Source organism: Furipterus horrens, unplaced genomic scaffold, assembly GCF_987537825.1.
Source record: "Furipterus horrens unplaced genomic scaffold, mFurHor1.1.pri manual_scaffold_3, whole genome shotgun sequence".
Taxonomy (NCBI): Eukaryota; Metazoa; Chordata; class Mammalia; order Chiroptera; family Furipteridae; genus Furipterus; species Furipterus horrens.
The window spans coordinates 11,852,986-11,868,677 of NW_028327173.1; the positions used below are offsets into that span (position 1 = coordinate 11,852,986).

At 49.9% G+C, this 15,692-nt stretch overlaps 1 protein-coding gene across 1 annotated transcript in view; it reads right to left on the reverse strand.

Moving 5' to 3' along the window:
* Positions 1–15,692, reverse strand: part of TMCO4 (transmembrane and coiled-coil domains 4) — a 75,271-nt gene that overhangs the window by 41,467 nt on the left and 18,112 nt on the right. The window contains exons 5-8 of the mRNA XM_090268710.1: positions 11,491–11,623; positions 4,580–4,677; positions 4,185–4,328; positions 3,237–3,356 (exon numbers count right to left, since the gene is read on the reverse strand). Coding sequence (XP_090124836.1) covers positions 3,237–3,356; positions 4,185–4,328; positions 4,580–4,677; positions 11,491–11,623 — 495 coding nt within the window. The remainder of the gene's footprint in view (positions 1–3,236; positions 3,357–4,184; positions 4,329–4,579; positions 4,678–11,490; positions 11,624–15,692) is intronic.

Below are 15,692 nucleotides of genomic sequence, written 5' to 3' on the forward strand. Positions count from 1 at the left end.
TCTTCATTTCTTTAAGGTTGTTTCTGTGCTGGCTTAGGGGAGGGGCTCTCATGGGTGAAATAATTTTTTAACCATTTTAATGTAGCTGGTTTTGGCTTTGCACTTTCCTGGGATATTATGACTTTTTAACTGGTTTCTGGAGTTCTCTTAAAGCGTTTTTAGACAGTATATTGTTAAGTTCGTGTCTCTGTGGAAGAACAAAGTGTGGGGCTTCCTATTTTTCTAAAGGATTGGGCTGGCCTGGCAGAGGGTCCCTGGTTTATTCTTTGGGTGTTCTAGAGGGAACAGGCTATGAGGCAGAAGCCTGTCATTCTTCCAAAGTTGTGTAGTTTTTGTATTTTATGCTGTTTTAGTTTGTAACTAGCCCTATAGAAATAAGGTGATTAAAACAGGGGGAAGTGATAGCAGGGCCCAGGTGTTAGAGTTTAGCCTTAATTGATAGGCTTAAGTAATTGAAGCTGTGACTGGATAGACTTTCTTTATCACCAAACCTTTGCTTCTGGAATTTTGCCTAGAGGGTGGCGGCAGGCAGCAGGACCCCAAATTGCTTTTCGGTAGCATAACTACTATTGAATCAAGATTAAAGCATTTCCATCTCCCTAAAAATTATCCTGTGTCTTGTTGTATCATCCTTTCCTCTAGCCCCATAGCCCAAGGCAACCAGTGATCTACTTTCTGTCTCTATAATTTTGCATTTTCTAGAACTTCATGTAGACTTTTATGCTTTGCTTCTTTCACTTAGCGTAATGCTTTTTGAGATTCATTTGTGTTGTTTTGTGTATCAGTATTTTGATCTTTTTTATTGCTGTGGATGTCTGTGACGCGATATTCTAGCGTCCGCATCGTTTAGAGCTGCGACTCAGAACATGGCGCGTTCCTAGAAGCCGCTTTCGGCATCAGTGGGCGGCGGCGCGTGGACTTGCAAGCGTGGGGCGCGGGACCAACCGACGCCACTTCGTGTTGGACAGTGGAAGCTGGAGAGCCGGGCTATTCGGACTGAGCCAATTGGTTTCCATGGATCTCAATAGTGCCAGCACTGTTGTTCTTCAAGTCTTAACTCAGGCCACCAGTCAGGATACTGCTGTGTTAAAGCCAGCTGAGGAGCAGTTGAAACAGTGGGAAACACAGCTAGGTTTTTATTCAGTGTTGCTGGTAAGTTGCTTAAAAATAGTTATTATTTTTAATAAAATGAGACACTATTCTATTGTTTTAAAAACCTACTTGTGTTGGTGGTTTACTTAGTGAAACTGATCCAAATGTTTGGCTGCCATTGCACTGCCATTTACTAATTCGAGGCATGGCACTTGGAGGACATTTAAGAGATGTTTATTGTTGGGTGAGTATACCCAAGCAGGGTATTGGTAGTATCTGCTTAGAAGGTTACACTGCCAGTTTTCTATTTTAGCCTGTAAATGCTGCCCTCAAGACTGTAAAGGAGGAAAGAGGAAGGACATCTCTAAAATCAGAGAAGGAAAACTCTGACCCCAAAAAACCTCCGCTGCCTTGCGGCATACCTCTTCAGGGGAAAGGCTAAGGGAGTAAACCCCGACAGAAAATCCGGAGCCGGAGTCCCTAAGGCGGTTTGACATTGTAGTCAACACCGGCAACTCCTGCGGCGCACCTGAAGCCAAGCTGTATTGACTTTGTCTTTCCCTTGGACCCTTCAGCTGCGAAGAGAGGGGGGGTCTGCTGCATGGGCAACAGCAGACCCTCCATATCACCCTGCCCAGGCTCTGTAGCTTCAGTTTCACTTGATGATGACAGTACCACCACAGTAACCAAGGTCATGCAGGAAGTATGGCCACTATTGTCTGCATCCTTCTCCCTCCCACCTGGCCCTCTCCCTGCCCTGAGGAGAGTGTCACCTCTCCAGGCCACCCTCAGGCCCTCTGTGACCTGGCTTTCTCACTTGCTTTCTTTTGTGTCATTTAGAAGAGCCATGGCTTCCACCCTTGGGTCCCAGAGATCTGGGAACTGGGAGGGTCTGAGCGTGAGTGTCTGGTCATGTGCTCTGGATTCCCTGGCCCACCCTCATCTCCCTCTGCATGATGAACTGTTTGCTGGACCCCACACTGGGCACTTGCAAATGTGAGCTAGGCAGTGAGCGGACCGTGCTGTTAGTCCTCAATGCCACCCTGGAGGAAAACACACATGCTAAATTAGAGCAGCAAAGGGAACTCGCTTGGTGGAATTCCAGTTAGAAAGCAGGGCCCGTCTATACATCACCCTGTTGAATTTAATCTCTGTAAGTATCTAGAAAGGCAGGAATAAGCTGTTCACTTTATAAATGAACAGCAGAGGCACAGAGAGGTTAAGTAGTTTGCTTGAGGTCACACGGCCAAGGCATACTCATCTCTCACCTACATGCTTAAGTCCTTTGCTGTCTTCAACTTGCCCTCAGGATAAATTCAGACTCCTTGCCTCACATGTTCCTGTGTGATCTCTCTGGCCCTGCCCGCACTTCTGCCTCCTAGCTCCCTGCTCTAGCGTCCTGTGCTCCTTCTGTTTTTTTTGCACCACTGGGCCTCTGTACATGCTGCCCCTTTGCTTGATATACACTTCTTGCACCTTCTTTGCCCAGCTAATTCCCCACCAAGCCTTAGCTTGAATGTCATTTCCTCTAGGAGCCTTTCCCTCGTTCTGCAGAAATACTCTGTGCTTCCCCTACTGTGCCATTCATAAAGCTTCCCTGAAATTACTTGCTTAACAGTCTGTCTTCTGTCTCAGACCAGGTGTTCCGCGGGAACAGAAGCCGGGACTGTGTTGCTCACCACTGAATTCCTAGCGCCTGGCTCTGTGTCTGGATAGTACTCTATACATATCGCCAAATGGATGGATTGATAGGTGGAAGGGTGGGTGAGCGAATGGATGGACAGATGGATGCACAGACAGATGGATGGATAGTAGGCTGCACAGACAGTTGGATGGATGAATGATGGATGGATACGTAGATAGATAGGTGAATGGTTGGGTGGGTGGGGGTGAATGGATATAGCTGGATGAATGCATCATGGATGGATGGATGACAGATAGATGGATGAGTAGATGGATGTGGGATGAAGTCTCCTCATTGCTCTGAGGCTGTTTCCTCCTCTGCGAAGTGGGGCTCCCCTCCCTACCCTCTAAAAACATACACAGGCAAGAGCTTAGGCCAGGGTCTGGCCCACGTCAGCAGGCCCAGCTCAGCCAACGTCTACCCTCCTCTACGTCCTTGTGCACTCCGCCCCGGTCCTCACGGTATCTGCCGGACGCCAGCCATCCCGTGATGGCGATGCTGATGTGCAGCTGCCTGCCTTCCGTCAGAGGGAGAAACGTGAACTCCTCGATGGCCCCGACACGCTTCTGCATCTTGTATCCTAAAGACCCAGACGCGAAAATGAGAATGGACCTGAATGGGGACCCCGGGAATGTTCGTAGGAGGGGTTCTCTGTGTTCACATCTCGTACAGTGAGGGCCGACCCTGGGCCCTGTCCTTGGACAAATGTCTCACTTATCAACTCATTAAGGTAGGTGCCATTATCGTCCCCAATTACAGATGGGGGTCAGAGGCTTCCACAGGCTGGCCGGCCCCTAAGCGGCAGAGCTGCGGTGGAACACAGAGCCCAGGCTCATAACCACCACCCTGTCCTGATTCAATCGGTTCTAGGTCATTTTTCCTGTCCACACACTTCAGGGGTACAATACACTCCTTTCAGTAAAAGCGGATCAAACTGACCAAGATTCTCACCGCAGGAATTGACACCCCACGTGAGGAGTGGGACAGGAATCTGTGTGGGACGTGGGGCTGCTGCCACATGATTTGGGAAAACTCCCCCAGAAGATGCTGGTACATGAAGGGTAGCCATGTGCTGCTCTCTTACATGAGGAAGCCCAAGGGTCTCCGAGGAGGCCTGTCGGGAAACTCCCTAAATGGTGGCAAGCCGGGCCAACGAGACCCTTCTCGGAGCCATGAGGTGCAGTTCCTCAGACTCAGCCCTTACGCCGACCCAGGCCGAGCTCTGGCCCAGTCCTCTGTGAAGCCTGCTGCAAGTTCTGGCAGGGCTGGCACCAGCATGAGAAAAGCCCTGTGTCCCTCCTCCGTCTCCCAAGGAGCCATCACGGGGAAGAATCTGGGCATGGCCCATAGGAGCTGGGCCACTCTGGCTGAAAACCCCTCATAGCCCATCACTGCCCTCGAGCCTCACCTGTCAGCCCAGCTCCGGCTGCACCAAACAGCGAGGTCATGACAGCTATGCCGGCCACTGAGCCCAGGGCCGCAGCCCCGGCACTGCCAATGATTGTCGCGGCCCCGGCGGCAACAAGAGGGGCAGCTAGACCCCCGGTCACACCTGCGAGGAAAGCAGGGTAAAGGTGGGAGTGAGGACGTGGCCTGCTAGGTTCTTCCCCTCATCAACTGCCCACTGCCTTCCATGGAGGCTTGTAACAATACTAATGAATACATTGCTGGTGGAGCACCCACTGTGTGCCCACGGGCACCTGCCAGCCCATCTCCCATCCCCTCCACTCCCAGACTGACATCGCCCCTCACTCTGCACTGCACTGACCCACGTGCCACCATTTTACCTTGAGCTGGCCTTACCGATCACTGTCCCGCCTCCGACGGTCGCCAGGCCTATCAGGAGATAGCGTTTCCATTTTCTCCGGTTTTCTTTCTTCTTCCTGGATGCCTCAGCCGCTCTGGGGGAGAAGAGGTTGGTCTTTAGGGTCAGCTGTGTCTGGGACCCCTTGAGACCTCCCCACCTCACCAACCCCCAAAATGGGAGTGATGCTGGGTACTCCGTCGTTCAGAGCAAGGTACCAAAATCACCCTGGGCCCATAGATGCTTTTAAAAAGCTTGAAAACATTCTAAAACCCATCTGGGGAATCCCCAGTGCGTGGGACGCGCTACTTACCCAAAGGATCCATCCTAACAGGGTTGCAATTTGAATAATGAAAAGACAAGAAAATAATAATAATAGTAAAAGGAACACAAAAATTATCTTTTAACAGATGGACCCAGACGAGTACCAAATAGAATCCAAATCCATTGCCTCCCTCCTTCCTTCCCTTCCCCTCAACAGCTGAGCTCACCTCCCTCTGGAATATTTGGAAATCAATTTCCTTCAGAACAATCATTTCAAAGATGGGTTAGAGAAATGTCTGCCCCAGAGACCCTGGCCATGGGGCAATAGCTAGAATTGTTCAAACTTGAAATTTAAAAGCTATAAAATGCAGTAAAAGGGAAGCATTTAGAGTGAACTGGGGTCGGTGAGTCCTGAAAACCAGCGTGAGGGCCAGGAGCGTCACTAAGCCCTGTTTTCCTGTTGGACACCCAGGCCTTGGTGCTTTGGGACAAGTAGCAGGACCGAGGGCAGGTCGGGGCGGTTGTTATGAGCGCGAACTCCGAACTGAAGTTGGAGTTTGGACAACTCAACGTGTGGACTGATAGCAGATAATGAGATAATAAAAGAGAAATGGTGAATATTTGTTTTCTTTCTTTTTGGTTGGGCATGGTTACTGTTTACTGAGGCATTCCTGCATGCTGGCTCTCATGCTTTGTATCTCACGTGGTACATCTTATCCTAGAAGCAGTGTTATTCTTGTCCCCGTGTTCAGAGTAAGGGCTCACAGTAGCCACCTCCGCAGGGCCTGTGGGGACCAATGAAGAGGAAGTCTGCCAAGCATGTGGCACAACAGCACACTGCGCGTGGTGACAAGTGGTGGCTCCTGCATCTTCCCGGGCCTCAGTTTCCTCTTTTGTACAATGGGGATCATAACATCTATCTCTTAGGGCAGCTGGTTTGTAAGGATTAAATTCATTCCTTCTTCCTCCATTCAGTCAACACACTCTGAGAGTGGACGAGGTGGGCAGAACAAGGCGGTTTGAACCAATACTTGTTGACTTCTCATCTCTTTCCTCATGAGCCACACCTGGCGGCGAGACAGCGCCCGTCCTCCCGTCATCGAAAAGAAACGGGACCTGCGTTGGGTATTTGGGGATGTGCTAGGCTTTTTGGTGTTGTGCTAGCTCAGCTCAGCAGACTTTTGTCCTGAGCAGCTCTTGGGTGCACAGCCCAGCATTGCTCGGATGTTTCGCTACAGAGAAGCGGACACCAAGGATAACAGTCTCCATGTGCATCCCAAGCGCCGGCTCTCCTGGCCTGAAACGTGTCAGCCGTGTGGGGTGAGGCTGAACCACATGCATCTAGCAGAGTGGAAGGTGGGTGTCCCATGACCTGCTTTAGACCGTGAAACGAAGGAGGAGAGAATGTGTCACTGCCGGCAAAATCTTTAACAGTCAGGGCAGGAGACAGATAAGTCTCCTTGTGCTCTGCTCTGAGACGGGCAACATTCCAGGCAGAGGCCACGCTATCAGCCTGGGACCCACAACCAAGAGAGTGTGGACTAAAGCCACAGCCAATTTGCAGCGGACATGTCATGTGGATAAGGCATGCACCCGTGTGGCTGCAAGTCACTGAGATTTGGAGGTCATTTCTTATAGCGGCAAACGGCCATCTTGATGGAGAGAACCCCGTGCTCATCCAACAAGTGGGGATAATAATAGTACTTAATTCCCAGGGGTACTGTGGGAGCTACAGGCAATAATCCACGTACAACACTGGCATGTTGTAATCTATCTGATACGGTTGTTGCTATTATCATTGCGTTCATTTTTAACGGTAATTTCCTCCTAAACACAGGAGATATACTTTGGCCCTTAATTATTAGCGCTAATCAGTGCAAAGATAGGAGGGCTGTAAACTAGTTGCTTTTGGCAGAGGTCAAGGCCGGAGCAAAAATTCACATTGTTGAGGATGTATCATGGGAACACACCAGGGGACCCACAAGGGGACAAGCAGCTGGTCCTGTGGGTCACCGTCATCTCACTCAACAGACACTGCCTGGGAAAGACCCCAAATTTGGAGCAGGGGTATTTGAGCCCAGCTCTGCCATGATCTTGCTGGCTCATCCAATTTTTTCTGAGCCTCAGTTTTCTCCCTTGGGGACTATCACGGAAGCATGATGACAGTACCACCACAGTGAACAAGGTCATGCAGGAAGTATGGCCACTACGGTCCACATCCCTCTCCCTCCCACCTGGCTCCCTCCCTGCCCTGAGAACAGAGTTTCCTTCCCAGGCCCTCCATGACTTGCTTGCTTCCTTCACGGACTCACAGCTCATCGCTTTAAAAATAATAATAATTTTTTAAGTTAAGTACAGTTGGTATACAGTCTTATATTGGTTATGTTAATATTAGGTACAGCATATAGTGAGCTGACATTTTTATAGCTTGCAATGTTACCACCCCACTTTGCAAACTTATCGCAATATTATTGACTGTATTCCCCTTCTCCTTTTCACCTGCTTCCCCTCACCCCCCCTTTCTGGTAACTGTCCCTGTAGCCTGTTTCTCTGAGTTGCTTTTTGGGTAGTTTTGTTGCTCATCTCTTCTTCACTTACACTTTGCCCTCCAGGAACGCTGGCCTCCCACTAACCTCAGTACCAGTGTTCCCGCTGGCCCCCTGTTGCCAAGGAACTTCTCGAAGGACATCATTCAAGAGTCACCTCCTTCAGGAAGCCTGCTCAGGCCCTCTGGTTACGAATGCCCTGACTCTGGACCCTCTAACCCTCCAGATGGAATTAGCCTGCAGTGCTAGGCCATCTATTTTCAGAGTGGGCTTTGGGTCAACTTGCATCCAGGTCTCCAGCGGGTAGCTGTTCAAAGCACAGCTGCCTGGGCCAGAAGCCCTGGGTGTGAGGGTGAGGAACTACCTGTAACAAGCTCTCCAGGTACCTGCTGTGTTTCAAGTTCGAGACCCACAGGGCCAAACCTTCAGGGCACAGGCCGAGCCTCTCCTGCTTTCCACCCGCAGCTGCCGGCCCTGGGCTTGGGACCTGAGGGGTGCGCAGAAAACATTTCCTGAACAGAACTGAGTCCTTCTGACCAGGACTCACCGTGAACCTCTTGCTGCAGAACTCTATTTCCTCATCACTGTCCACACCTATGAAAATCACCCAGTGACCATCAAGAATAAAATTCTGGTTGTAATAGCTATGCACAGTGCCAGACGACTCCTAGAAATAGTGAAGGAAGCACCCTGTCAAGTCCATGATTGTCTAACCACTATGCTGCACGCCTGAAACTCATACAGCATAAGACTGAATATAAACTGTAATTAAAATATATATATTAAAAAACCAAAATCCTGGGACAGTAGAACAAATCTGGAATGTCCTAAAATTTTAATGATTACTACAGATTTATTTTTAGGAACATAGCCAAATTTTTGAGCGGGTGCCCTTGACATTTCTCAGCACCAACTGCCTCTAGATTTTTCCTGCAGTGGCATCTGCACATCTCGGATACTAGAGGGTCACCATGCTTAGCTGAGCTTATGGAGGGGAAACACATAGCCTCAGGGGACTCGCATAATTAAAAAGTAAATTATTGTAATAGTTCTTGAGGCTGTTTTATTTAAAGGCATGAGTGCTAGCACATCAAATCCATTTTACAAAGATGGACAATATACTCTAATTTCTAGTATTCCACTTTGTATTAGCATTTAAATGTTTCTAAACATTTGCTGAATCAAAAAGAAAGTAGTATTTTCCCTTAAGTTGTTTAGCGAGGCGCTGTCCCCTAACGTTCACCCGAATCACCCATCTATTTCCCTCTTTGTGTCAGTACTTCTAATAACCGTTCTGTACGTAGAATAAAGAGCTTTCCCAGCCAGTGTTAATTATCCCAGCTTTTTATGTCCGCGATTACTTCGGTTGTCTGAATTTCAACATCTAAAGCACAAGAGGAGACGCACTCTGAGTGACACCGACGACGCGTCCTATCTTTGGAAGTGAGAATTCGGGGCATGACTTTCCATTCAAAGGAAGCCCTGTTCCCGTTACTGATTTGGCCTGTTGGTTAGATGTCACGGCCACACTCAGGTTCTGGAAAGCCAGAAGTGACCCTGAGCTGGCGTTCCGTGTCAGCCTTCCAAAGACGGAGGCGGAAGCCTGAGCGCGGATCCCAGGCCAAAGCCACAGACGCCCAGTGAAGTGCAAGGGGCCACGTTGCCCACTCATGGTTCTACAACCAGGGTCACCCCCTGCCATCTTATCTCCCCTGAGAGGGTGTCCCTTACCCTTCGGTCCTTGCCACCACCCTCTTCTCTGTTTTAACCACTTTCTCCAGTTGATAGAGAGGGAGAGCTTATCTCGGGGAAGTCCAAAGACACGTTCTTAGTAAAAGCCCAGAACGCTCCATAAAAGAACTATCTTTATTGCTTTCTTCAGATAAAGGAGGGACCCTGGGATGGTCCATTGGGCCTTGAGGGATGACAGACGGGATATGGTGTAAAATCGGATGGTGCCCTGATCGGCCGTGTGGCCTTGGACGAGTTATGTCACCCCTCTGTTTCCTCACCTGAAATCCCCTCAGGAGAGTGTTATAAGCACCAAATGAGGTGACGGCTTGTGCCTACATCCAGTAAATACTCAATAAAAGTTAGATGTTGACAATGTGATTATGATGTGACCAGTTTCAGCCTCCAGCAGGGCAATACCTAATGTTTACTGAGACCTACTATGCGCCAGGCACTGTTCCACACTTTTGATATGTATTCATTAAGGTAATCCTCTGAGCGCCTCATGAAGGAGACACTGCCATCATTCCGTGTGAGAGATGAAGAAACTGAGGTGCAGAGGAGTGAATCACGCACCAAGTGGGGGAAGCTTGGATGACCTCGGGGCTCAGATGGGGACTCAAGTACAGAAAGGAGGTATGTCACCCCCGGAACCCCAGCTGCAAAGGATCGCCTCGGGGTGCTGAGTGATAAGCTCACCTTGCAGAAACACAAAACCTTAGAGTTAAGAGAAACCGACATATAATTCGATCCTCAGCTTACACTGGTGAAAACAACCAGCGCTGCTGCCCAGAGAGGGACAGCAATGTGTCCAGGGCCACACAGAATCTTGTAGCAGAATCCAACTGAGAACCAGGCCGAACACTCGCCATCCTTTCCCTGGGTCTCAGATCCTTCCAGAGACCATAGATAGAACCTGAGAGGTCTCCAAAGTCCCTAACAGTGAATTTAAAAATTCCACACGCGGAGTATTCTTCTGAGGAAAGGACTCATACATGGTCATAATAGCAACGATAGCAGAGAGTATAGCAAATATTGGTATTCATCAACTAGTAGCTCTGTATGAAGCCCGCTCCAAGCACTTTACATGTATGAACTCATCTGAACCCCCAAGAACCCCATGAGCAGGGTGCTATTATTATTCCCATTTTGCAGGTGAGGAAACTGGGGCCCAGAGAAGTTAACTAACTTGTCCAAGGTCACATGGCTGGTAAATGGCAGAGCTGGGCCACGTTAGAACCTCTATTTTTACATATTGCTTGATCTGACTACTCGTATTATGAGAACAAATCCTCTGGGTAATATATTTCTTCCTGACAACAAGCTTTGCAAACAATATCTGTGAGTTTCCTTCATTTCAAGGAACGTAAAATATTAGAAATGTTCAATCCAGCCCCAGAACCCGAGCAGCTCTCTGACGGTGGTGACCGACCTGGGTCCAGGCGTTCGTTTATGGACACAGCTCTGGGAGTCAACACAAGTCTGTTTTCAGGTTATTTCAACAGACTGCGTTTCCTCTTTTCTCAGGGAAACTACCTCTCCCTTCCCCAAACCCTGGCAGGAGGGTGGCTCCAGTTCTGAACTTGGCTTCGGAGCTAGATTCCCAGCAGGGCTGAGCTGGCACGGCCTGACTGTTCAATGCCTGTCATCGCGCCTCAGCACAACCCAAGGCTGGGAGATGTGCCTGGTGCAGGGAGCCCGTAATCAGGCTGTGGTTGGATTGATTGGTTGCTCTGGGATCAGAGCCGGTGTAAGGTGTTTAGCAAAGAGCTGAGCTCTGGCCAAGTTGCCAGGATCATTTCCCTCTACACACTCCCGAAAATACGTAGGTAAGCAAAGCCGCTCTACAGCTGGTAGGGACAGGGGCATGTGGGGGAAGGGAGGGACTCATTCCTCCCAACCACTGGCTGATGCCAGCCCAGGGCTGAGCACCTTATAATATGGTTGCCATTTTTCACAGCTACCGTGGGAGGACTTATTCCCAACTTATAGATAAGAACACTGTGGCTTAGAGAAGGTGGGGGTACCTCCCCAAGCTCAAAAAAGGAGATGGATATTAGAGGCGGGATTTAAACCCAGGCCACCCCAGCCCATGGACAAGAACCTGATATGATGCAGGGTGTCGGGGCCACAGTATGTTAAAGTCATCAGCCCTCATCAATTGTCTATTCGATCGCCCCTTCTTAGAAATGAGGAATGGGGCCCAGAGAGGGGAAGTGACTTGCTAAGGCCCCACAGTGAGTCCGGGCTCCCCGCGCACCGTGTCTTAATGGAGGGAAAGGAAAGAAGGGACTGTTATTTGAAGAGTGCACTCAGGTGGCAGTTCCCGGTTCCCAGCAGAGGGGGCTGGGGTCTCAGGGCTCCCTTACTCAGATTCCTCCTCCTTGGTTTCCTTCAGGCTCTCAAGAAACGTCTCTTCAAGGAGATCCAGCTCCTCAGAGGCCACTTGGAGGCGGGAGGTCATGTGGCAAATGAGGACTCGGGCCCGCGCGTCATATTGCCCTCGAGAAAGAGAGAGAGAGAGAGAGAGACGACACGGGCAGAGTCAGTGTGGCTTTTAAGGACAGAGATGTTAACAGAGTAACTGATAAAACCCAAACCCTGGAAGCGTCCAAAACAGGCAACCGCACCAGAACCTTAGTCACAGAAACAACAGGGCAGCTTCCTGAACAGCGCAGCTGTTCAAAACAGTGATCAAAACAAGGGAGGATTTTTTTTTGTTTAACCGATTTAGCAAAGATCAGGTTTTTAAAAAGAATTTAATCCCGAAGCTGTTGAGGGGACAATGAACACAGGTGCTCAAGTGGGCATGTGCATGATACAACCCCCCTGGAGGGCAGTCTGACAGTTTAAAAATGTGCATCCCCCAGAGCATAAGGCCAGAAAGTAGAATGGTGGCCATCAGGGGGTACGGGAAGGCGGAAATGGGGAGTCAGTGTTCAATGGGGGCAGACTTTCAGTTTTGCAGGATGAAGAGTTCCGGAGATGCGTGGAGGTGACGGGTCACAACAAGGCAAATGTGCTTAGTGCCACTGAACTGTGCGCTTAAAAATGGGCAAGACGCTACATTTTATGTTATTATCTTATCATTCAAAAAAAAAAGGCGGGGCGGGGGGTAGGGGTGGGGCTGTGCGGCTCCTTTGACCCAGGAACTCCATTTCTCGAATGCTAATCTTAGGAAAACAATCTTAAATGTAGAAAATATTTAGTAAATAAAGGTCTTACTGTTGTGTTTGTAACGTGAAAGTGGAAACAGCTGGAGATTTCTAACATCAGGGGTCAGAGAAGAACTACCGCACAGCCCATCGCCCCGTGGAAAACTAAGAGGCCGTCAAAAATGATTCCTCAAGAAGTTTGTCGTAACTGAGAAAAATGCTTATGCAATGAAACAGATTTTAAAAACGGATGGAAGATTTAGTTGATAATGTGCCACAGGGTCCCAAATAAGGAAAAGAAACAAAACCCTAGAATGGAACAAAAGGAAAAGGAAATAGATTAAAAACAGGATTTTTTTTTTTCCTTTTAAAGATTATCCATAATAACCCTGGGTTAATTTATAACTGGAAAAATTAATCTGTCAAAATCTAACCAAAGGTTTTCTGTCTAAGCTCTTGTTTATATAGCGCAGGAGCCTGTAGGAAGACGCTAGTATCTGGTTCGTAAGGAGAGGGGGGCTGGAAAGGGGTCACATGAACCAGCTCTGTGTAAGGGATTTCGGTCTCCAGGCAGTACAAGGGACAGGTGCAAAGTGCCCCTATTCTACCACGACTGATTCCATGACCAGCCTAAGCTGTTACACCCCATCCCATCCGCCACACCATGGGCCCTGTGCGGCATAAACGACCCTTCTGGCTGCCCAGCCTTAGAACACTACATCACCCAGCACCTATGACAGAGACCAGGAACACCCATGGTCCCCTTCCCTCACCCCTTACATCCCAAGCCTCCGAGTCTTATGGACTCTATCTAAAAACATCTCTACTGCACCCAGGTCACTTCTTCCCACCCGCACCTGGCCTGCCCTAAGCGAATCTTTACTGGTGCTTCCACCTCCCTCTGCCCACAGTACCCAGCCCATGCCTTGCAGCCTGGCATGTGGGGGTCACCTTTTCTGACCCTGGCGGGTATATGGGACCCTCCTTTCCCTGGCCTCAGGGGTCCCACTTTCTCTCTCTCCCTGCCCCTCTTCCCCGCTGCAGGAGGGTGACTTATCTGACTGGATCCTGTCTGATATTCTCTTTTCTCTAGGACCCGCCTGGCTGCCCACTCCTCTGGGCCGTGAACTTGGCCGGGCAGTCCGTGCCCTCGGGTGGCACACGTCAGCACACTCAACCAGCCAAATTGCCGCCATATTCTCCAGTGGCCAGCTGGGGCTCCATCCATCTCACTCCTTTGAAATCTCTCAACTGGTTCCAGACTGGTGAGGACAAGCAGGGTGCTACTCATGAGGCTTCTCAGACCCAACAAGCGCCACCTCCCGGAGATTCTGGTCCAGCAGGTTGGGGCTGGGACCTGGAGTCCATCTCTGAACACGCAACAGCTGTGTCTGAGAACCACTGGTCTGGAGGAACAGATTCCTGTCACTCCTGATTCTCCTCTGGGTATCTCTCCCTGCTTGGTCCCAATGCTCCCAACCCCAGAAATGTCTCTGCACCTGGAGACAGGACTCCAGTCAGCCCTCCTGGCACTTCGCTCTCTTCTTTCTCTGGAGATAACGTAGATCTGAAATCAGCCACCACTAACCCTACTATAACCCAGAAGGGCTCTGGCCAAATCTCTCACCTTTCCTTCTAGAATGTTCCTTCTACAGAGCCTTTGCACTTGACGTTTCCGCTACCTGGAGGGCTCATTTTCCAGATCCCCACATGGGGCTCCTCCCCCTAACTTGGGTCTCTGCACAAATGTCTCCCACCCAGGGAGGCCTTCCCAGCCCTCCGCCCACCCATTACGCTGTCCCTTCGCACCGTGTTTTATTTCTCCCAGAACCCACCACTCTCCATCATACTCATTTATTGATCTGTCTCTCCCTCTGAAATTCAGACTTGATAACCACAGTCATTCTCACAAAGTACAAACGTTCAAATGACCCGGCAAATCTGGGTAGGGATCCTATTTGCACGTCCAACCTGGAGCACGTAGCTCATCCTTGCTCAGGTGGAAAATGGAAACACAAAGAGTCACCTCACAGAGTTATGAGGACTTCTGGTCTATGATGAGCCCCAATGAATGTGACAGAATTGGTCTCCTCTGCTGCGCACCTGCAACGCTGGGCAATAATATTACATTATAGCAGCGGTGACTAGCCTTAAACGTGACACAGGCCTTCCCCCCACCAAGGCTGAAGTTTGACGTTTCAGCGTCTGCAAGATAAAGAGGTTCCTTCCTTAAACGAGGGTCCTCAGAGCGAGCTATGGTCTGGCGGCGCTGGCCTGACCACCCCTGGCTGTCTCCCTGCACGTGGAACTGTCTACGTGCTGGGGAACAGACAGCGGCATGCTGTGTCTTGGGGTTACTAGGTCGGTTAAAGCTCCAGACAAAGGCGCTCCCTGTGCCCCGATAGGATCATAGACTACTGCACCCAGGTGATAATCCAGCTGTGGAAAGGAACCAAGCCTTGGCCATGGTGATTAACTGCTGGGAATTACAATTAGTCACTAATTATATTCCATTCGTCAGGGCTGCAGTGATACAGGCTGCCAGGTGCACAGGTAACCTCCTAAAGCTTTCTCAGGCACGGGGCTCTACAGTGTCAGCCTTGTGTAAAGGTCATTTCAAGGATGCTGGTGGCCAGACTGCTGGACTGGCAGCTGATGTTCTATTTAAGGTGGGTGCTAAGGGGTGGGGGAGGGGCACGAGTCCCAGGCTACTCAGGACACTGGGGTTCTCTGGTCGTCGCTCTACCACCAACTTGCCAGGTGGCCAACTTATTCCTCAAAGGCCTGTCTGCTCTGTCTTGGGGTTCAGGCCAAAAGCCTGGGCATTGCACTGGGTTCGTCTCGTTTCTCCAACCCTGACATCCCAGTCCACCTGCTAATGCAGACAGATGCACCTCCAAAACATCCCCCGAGTCTGACTGCTGTGCTCCATCTGCACTGCCATCGCTGCTGTGACTGTCACCGTGACCACCATCACTCTCCAACTACCAGCCATCTCGCTGGCTCCTCATCTTTCAGTCCTGTGTGCTCTGTCACACAGCAGCCAGAGGGGTTCTTTAAAGTCCTAAATCTCATCATGTTCTCTCCTCCAACTTGAAACCCCTCAACAGCTCCCTGATGCACCTGGAATAAAATGCACATTTCTCCCCATGGTCTGTAAGGTGAACACTATCTAACACCTTCCTGCTACCCTCTCCCACCCCACTTTCTATATCGGTCCTTGCTTCATGCCCCAGTATCTGTTCCACCATGAAGCCAAGCTCATGAAGGCAAGCAGGCAGTCTGGTGGCTGAGGCTGTGCCCTTGGCCCCACCCAGGAAGGGGAATCACAACTATAAGACAGCACAACACTGTCTTCTGCATGTTTCTCAAGCCTGCCCATTGCTTTTGGCTTCTGCTCCTTCCTGCCGGTCTCA